Source organism: Mercenaria mercenaria, chromosome 19 (assembly GCF_021730395.1).
Source record: "Mercenaria mercenaria strain notata chromosome 19, MADL_Memer_1, whole genome shotgun sequence".
NCBI classification, from domain to species: Eukaryota; Metazoa; Mollusca; class Bivalvia; order Venerida; family Veneridae; genus Mercenaria; species Mercenaria mercenaria.
In genome coordinates this window covers 11,778,630-11,786,199 of record NC_069379.1, presented here as the reverse complement: position 1 = coordinate 11,786,199, position 7,570 = coordinate 11,778,630, and the positions used below count along the sequence as shown (strand labels likewise).

Sequence of the window (7,570 nt, the reverse complement as noted above, 5' to 3'; positions counted from 1 at the left end):
CACCTAATCCACTTGACCACCACTCCCCTTAAAGCCCTGCTCCCGATCTACGTTTTAACTTTGAAATGTCACTGAAAAAGCATGAAAATTCTGACTATGAACAGTGACACCTGTCAAAATAGAGGTTATTTATATGAAATTCTGTATGAAATACCCGTGGTTTTGCGTGCTTAGTGTGGCACGTGGCCGTTAACTGTTACCTATTGTAATCATGGGTTGTATACACACAAAAGAATTTGAATACCCGCGGAGCAGGGCTTTAAAATACTAATTACACACTGCCAATTCAATAATTCAAGCTCGAATTAAGTTTGCAAAATGTATCGCAAGGATAACAAACAAAGCCGTCCAAGTTCGATCAAGTCTTTTATTTTTGAACTTTTATTTCAACAACATTTTGTATGACTTGTCAACATGTGATAAAATACGCATTTAACAACGCTTTTGCACAACATAACAAATTAACCAATCAGAGTAAATTTTAGTTTAATTATTCAGATCAGTTTAATCAGCATATCAGATTAACGGTTGTTACTCTTCGCAGATCTGTTGCCCAATCCAATTACATGGTAGGGAAACTTGCTTGTGTGGCAATGCCACATTGGTTATCTTTGTTTCTTGACATCATGATATAGCCTTCCTGTCCCCAACTTTTGCCCCAGCTGTAACGAGAATGAAAAAAATTGTGTATCAACCTGGTCCTGTCAAGTTATAACAAATTATCTTTTCCCAATTTTCACTTTTCACAAAAGAAAATATTTATGCTATTTTATACGCATTAATTAATACAAAATTATTCGGTGCAAAATAGTTACCCATATGATTGACATCCGAATTTAAGACTTTGTCCGAAATATGTTGCTTACAAAAGACCATTTTGCATAAAAGATTACTTACCTGTTCTTTACAAGCCAGTAATCCTTCATTAAATCTTTTCCGTAACCTACAGCAAGGACACCATGATCAAGTTTCTTAGTGGAACACCTTCTCTCATTGTATACACCAGATCTAAAACAAAAGAAGTTACGTCAGTCGAAATGCTTCCATGCTTCGTATCATTGTAAAAAAAATGTTCGCTCAAGCTCTTGCTCTTTGTAATGAGGCAGTACAAAGGCAGTAGTTTGCTGTACTGAAATATTTTGCGACAACATAAAATAAAGGAAAAGAAGGGAGCTTAGCAAATGACCGTAGTTACTTAAAGTATGAGATTTTCAGTTTGCGAACTCTGATACAGTTTGTCAAGATTTTGTACGCTACGTTCTTCTGTTAAAACGGATTAGTTCAGTCAAATAGGCCAATATTAGGATCTGCTATGGGCAAAGGAACAGACGCCATCTTAGATATCTTAATGTTTCGGCAACACTTTAATTTTTGATCACGAATACAAAGGATTAATCAGCTATTGCGTTTTTCCCTAAAGAAGCGTGAGAGCATCACAAGCCATTAAATGTAGGACCGGAATAATTAATGCTACTTATTTAGTACAGACATACGGCTTACATTTACGGTAACTTCATCTACTTTATATAGATCAATATAAATCAGCTGCCCAAGAAAACATCCTGATTAACTACAGAATAGGGTAAGTCTCAGTTTCCGATCACTGCCAAATAAAGTGTACGCCTACGCCGCTGGTCTAGGAGCCCAAATAAAAGTAGTCCTAGTCTTTCTGCATTTCCTCTTGCCTTCTCTCAACAAAATCTTGTTTTCTTTTACTCTACTGCGTTTTAGTCTTATTTTATTTGAAGCATTTTTTCGAAATCTATATCCTCCTATTGCATGATAGATAAAAATGGCGGCTTCATATATATCTACAGCAATACCTGTACAGTTGAAAAGAAGCATGGCTGGCATCAATGCCGACAGAGATTGGTCCTACAGTTGCTACTGCAGCCTGTAAATCGTCCTCAGATCCAGTTTCTATGTCCATACAACTTTTCTCTGTTGCTCCGATATCTTCCGACTTAAACTCACATGGTCCATTCTAGAATATGTATGCGTAGTAATATACGGATAAATATAATTCGGATATAAAGTAATCTCAAATACAAGAATTGGAAAAAGGCATCAAATTCACTTTCGGTAAATGTGGTTTAAACATATATTAATAACATATAAAGAACCACTTCTGTCGTTCTTTTGTTATATTATAATATAGCTTTAATTTGTTTTTCTACATCAACAGTGTGCGTAAGCAATTTTCGTGATTTTATAAACTTGCGTGTGTTAGGTCAGAATAATACTTGAAGATTGTAATAACTTTTCCTTTACAACTTGACATATTTTCATGTACCACAGACGAAATAAAATAATTAGGAGCTGGTGGGTCAGATTATTGACTGGATAACTTGTACAATTTGTCACATGTTTCCGCGACTTCACATAATGGCGGATGCAAGTGTTTTATTTAATTGACTGTTTAAAAATATGCACAAATCATTAATCTTTTTCATGGAAATATACCTAAGTATCCTTTGAACAACTAACCTTTGGTTTGTATGGGTATGACTCTTCAGTGTCAATTCCTTCATTCTTTATGACGTAAGCAAAGGCTTGATCCATCAATCCACCTTCACATCCTTTGTTTCCTAGAAGAGACCAAAGAAAAATTTCAGATTAGTGTGATTTCTCATTTACCATATATTTTCGCTTATAAGACGCATTATTAGGAGTGGGAAGCATCTTATAAGCGTGTACAACAAGGAAATTAAAAGAAAAAGAAACCCTAGATTGCAAGTCTAATGGTTGGGTGCGTCTTATAAGCGAGTGAGTCTTATAAGCGAAAATATACGGTAAAGAGGCTATTTTAGTAGTGACTAACCCCGAATTCTTGGGGTTGGAAGAGTACAAGTCCCAAATTTTCAACCTTTAATTCATAACATGCAGGTTTTGAATAAGCCCTGCCATTTCAAAACTTAGATATTCTATTGCTATGCTTAACTTTTATTCCACATACAATAACTATAGACCTACCCTCTGGTTTGGAACAGTCCATTAGGTTCTTCTCAGAGAGGGAAACAAGTTTTCCAGTTTTCTTGAAGTTTTGTCCCTCGAGGGAACCAGTAGCTGAGAATGACCAACAGGAGCCACATTGTCCCTTAAGAAGCAAACAAACAAATTCTTAAGAAATTAATAACAACGCAGTGGAATGATAGTTTGTTTATTGACAAGATTTTGTTACTGTTATTGTGTTAATCTACCCCGAGTCTTACTGCATGTGAAAAAAACAAAACAATGTTAACTTTTTACATTGGGTGAGTCGACAGCAAATATTCTAACTGTAATTCTCAGACAAGAAGGTTGTCAAGAAACCATAAAAGTACAACATAAGTTCATATGAGCTTCAAGAACCGACTAAAGAGTAAACTAAATATAAAGAATATACGATAAATGTTTCTTAAATCTTGACTTGTCTGACATTGTATGTCAGCAAAATAAAAATTATGTATTATGAATCTAAAATCTTTAACATAATTTTATTATTAGATTTTTGAAGTTTTCACAGTCTTAAGTATTGATGTTCTGCTTATTTTCTTTTTGCTTACAAATATTAAAGGTATGAAAATTGAGCAAGATAATTTCGGAACTACCCTTGTTGTAATTATTTCATTTAAAGACCTGCTCCAGTCCTACCGTTTAACGTTAAATTGTCACTGAAAAAGCATGAAAATCCTGACTATGAACAGTGACGCCTGTCAAAATAGAGTCTATTTTATATAAAATTCTATAAGAAATACCTGTGGGTTTTGCGCGCTAATATGTGGCGCGTGGCCGTTAACTGTTGGATTGCATACACACAATAGAATTTGAATAGCAGCGGAGCAGGGCTTTAATTTGTCCTTACACTTCACGTTTGACTCTTTAGTACGTTTGAATAAGGCTGGTAAACGGACCAATCAAAAACTTCGTGAAGAGTTGACCAATCAAAATATACCGCGAACGGTCGACAACTCTTACCTGATTTTTTATTTCTGTTACATAGCCTTCCTTCCTCCAGTCTACTGTATCTGGTAGGGAAGATAAATCCACGTTCATTGGTGGGTTAAATTTGCCGCACACTTTCTTTGTAGCATTTTGTTTAAATCCATTCATTACGGATACAAATTCTTCGTTTGTCTGAAAACAGATGTCAAAAGCTACAGCTTTTTGTGAATATACAATAATACTCAACACACATCTTTTGATGAATACAGTCACATGCCGCATTTTATTTAAAAAACGTGTGTATAGCACACAGTTTCCATATTTGATACAAAGTGATTTTCACAAATGAGTATTATTACCAAGTCTCCGTATTCGTTCATTCCCAGTCTGTATGTATGGAGTCCTCTGTCCGCCTCCAGGTTGTGCTGTTCGATGTATTTGATGTTACTCTCCCAGATCTGGCGTCTGTAAATCAAATATACAGAGCATTGTTAAAATATTGGTTAACTTAAACCTAGGCCCAATGCTAGGAAGCCAGCCCAAAAACTCAAGCTTACTGGTTAGTTGACTCTGAGTTTGCGTTCTAAGACTTGCCTTCAAACCTGAGGGGATGTGCTACTGATCTTGCCTATTCTATAGGCATTGTCACCGAATATCTAAAATATCCATGTCCATTTAAAATTCCTTAAGGATTATTACTTTTCAAGAATTACCTATAAAGGTATAATCTTCTGTTTATAGGAATTAAGCCAAAACAAATAAACGGGTCACGTATCTTTAACAGCTTAAAGCAAATTTCTGACTTGACATTGATACAGTACGGCAGGGCACGGCAAAATACCCTCGATAAACGCTTCCTAATTTTCATATCAGTCTTTGGAAATTGCTGTTAAGTTCAGCTCTCAGCAGGTTTTGAACTCGCGGCGTTAAGATAAGGAGTCCGACGCTCTAGTCCTGTACCCTTATGTATTTGTAAATTTTGTAACAACCCCATCTCCATCTCCGGCGGTACCAACCCGTATCAAGCTACAAATGTTGACATTTAAATGTTTATCATACGAAGATGATCGCTATCTGTCAAATATTACGCACATCTGAAATATGGTTGATAACAAAATCTTTCTCAAGTTCGTTTCTTAAACAAAACCGAAGTATAATTATACCACTTTTTATTATATACCTGTTAGTGTATTTCATTAATGAATACAAAAGCCTGTATCCAACTCCCGTCGGAAAACTATTCAATGATGGGACTACTTGTTTTAGCGACTTTCCATGCGTTACATAGATCAACGTTTTGAACGGGGTTTCAACCATATCTGTCATTTTAAGCTAATATGACAGTAGAAATATATATATGTATGTAATAAAATAGTCATTAAAGTAGTACCTTGATTTGCAATGGGGCATTTGGCTCTCGTGGACTTTGCCAGGCCAGATCATACTCGACACAAGCTCCTCGTGGGATCAAGGCCTGGTAAAATCCACTCCGACCGGCGAGCCGAATACAACATTGCATTATCAAGGTACTGTTATGATAATCATATTGTACCGAGTATCTTAAACCTTTTTAAAATGCAGGCGTATATCAAACAAGGAAAATATAAAGTTTGATTGTAATTCGTCAATTTTGAAACGGAAACCGGACGAAAAATATTCATTTTCCATAAATAAAAAAGATCTGAAACTGTCACGAGAACATACTAGAATAACATCTCGCTAAATCTCGTGACATCCAGTTGAGATCTCGCTAAATAAAAATCTGTAAGGTTCATCTACCGAAATCTGTAACTTTCTGTTACCTGAGACCCTCCACACCGTGTTCATACTGTTTGCCGTACGCTGATTTGTATGACTCCCACTCGTTGTCAAGGAAACTGTTGAAAGCCAGAGATGTTGCCAGAAGGCATCCGAGCACAGCAGCACGAAGCATCTACAATATTTTAAAGGTGAAGAGAAAGGTTATAATTGTGTTCATACTGTATTTTCTCTATACTATTATTATTATCGTAGTCACTAACTACAATTTACAGTCATTTTTTTTTTTAATCAGCTGTAAAGAATGTCTCATAACTTATTAACTACGCCCGATAACTACGTTTTTGATTTTACATCAGTTATCACGCCCGGGAGAGGGACTGTGGAAGCCGCATCAAATACGTTCTCAGTAGTATTCGAACTTACCACCTCCGGGTAACGCGTCTAACGTTCTAACCCCACCACCGTGTCTCCTTAGTAAAAGTTATGCAGTTTGATGTAATATCGAAATAATGTTGAAGCATTTTCCTCTTATTGTATTTAGAAACAGAACAAAGCAACAATTACTAGCCATGTGCACATTGCTAGTAGTATTTACCATTGTTTATGTCTAAATGCTGCATCATGCATTCGACTGATAAATGTTCTGTTCTGTTCCGTTCTGTTCTGTTCTGTTCTGTTCTGTTCTGTTCCTATAAATATTTCAGCCTAGTTTAAGGCTACTTTCATTCAATTAATATAAACTCTTTGGTTTAAGTGGTTTGCATTGGTTTTGTCGGGTTTAACGTCACACCGACACAATCATAGGTCATAGTGTGACTTTACAGATTTTTTATTATGGACAGTAATCCAAGTGCCCTCCCGGGCATCATTTCAATTACGAGAGAGCACCCGGGTGGAACCATCGACCTTCTGTGCGGGAACTTGATGGCTTTCTCACATTAAAAGAATTCTAAACCGCAAGCGAGGTTTCGAACCCAAAGTGGTGCGGGACAAGCGATTCAAAGTTGTTGGGTTCAACGTTACATCGACACAATATTTAGGTAATATAGCGACTTTCTCGCTTTTCATGGTGGAAGAAGACCTCAGATGCTCCCCCGGGCATTTTTATTTTCATCACAGGCGTGCACCTGGGTAGAACCACAGACCTTTCTTAAACCAGCTAGATGGCTTCCTCACATGAAGAATTCTACGCCCAAATGAGGTTCAAGCTCACATCGGTAAGGAGCAGGTGATTTGAAAATTTCGACTTTAACCACTAGGGCAGTTTCTTTAAGTACATTGCTAAAAAAAATCAAGGACATAGATGACAATATAAAGTACACAGCCTATTGTTTAATCTAACTATTTTGAAACCTAGTTTTTATCACAATAAATTTGTCATAACATAGCTCACGCTGTCAGTATGTTTTTTCTTCCGTCTCTTATCAAACATTCAAACAATACCCACTTAAAGATGCACTTTATCGCTTTTGACATGTGTGGGCGTTACAGAGTCATTTAATTGACTGTAAACTATCTTTATTAAAAGTGAAGACCTTATTAAACTTTTATTCTCAACAAAAACGGGATTATTCCTAATAGAAGCCCGAGGGAAAAAAAGAGTTCTTATAAAAAACAGACGTTACATATAATTTAAACATTACATAATATTTTGAGTTACTCTGACAGTCATAACCTGAAAAAGTAAGAATTTAAATGTTTTCATACCTTCAGAATTTTTGTGTCCGTGCGGTGGGGTACTCCAGTTAAAAAGTGGTTGAGAAACGGTTATCAGCTATATTTAAGGTCGTTCGATGTCCTAAAGAGTAGCCACGTGGTCACAATGTGACCCTCATCTTGGTCATATGATATAATCTTGTGACATAGTCCATCTAACTTGTTTGAT

The 7,570-nt window shown here is 36.2% G+C and overlaps 1 protein-coding gene across 1 annotated transcript; it reads right to left on the bottom strand.

The window, feature by feature from the left end:
• Positions 1-347: 347 nt before the first annotated feature.
• Positions 348-7,543, bottom strand: LOC123542652 (procathepsin L-like). The gene is made up of 9 exons (XM_045328591.2): positions 7,393-7,543; positions 5,727-5,857; positions 4,284-4,389; positions 3,958-4,116; positions 2,974-3,097; positions 2,488-2,588; positions 1,824-1,984; positions 898-1,008; positions 348-662 (listed from the first exon to the last, which is right to left on the bottom strand). The coding sequence occupies exons 2-9, from the start codon at positions 5,855-5,857 to the stop codon at positions 563-565; spliced, it is 993 nt and encodes a 330-aa protein (XP_045184526.2). The 5' UTR covers positions 7,393-7,543; the 3' UTR covers positions 348-562.
• Positions 7,544-7,570: the final 27 nt, after the last annotated feature.

Coding starts and splice junctions, on each gene's coding strand:
- LOC123542652 (XM_045328591.2), bottom strand. CDS start 5,857: ATGCTTCGTGCTGCTGTGCTCGGATGCCTTCTGGCAACATCTCTGGCT. Junction 1,985..2,487: donor CATACCCATACAAACCAAAG/GTTAGTTGTTCA, acceptor TACATATTCTAG/AATGGACCATGTGAGTTTAA. Junction 663..897: donor TACTGGCTTGTAAAGAACAG/GTAAGTAATCTT, acceptor TTCTCGTTACAG/CTGGGGCAAAAGTTGGGGAC.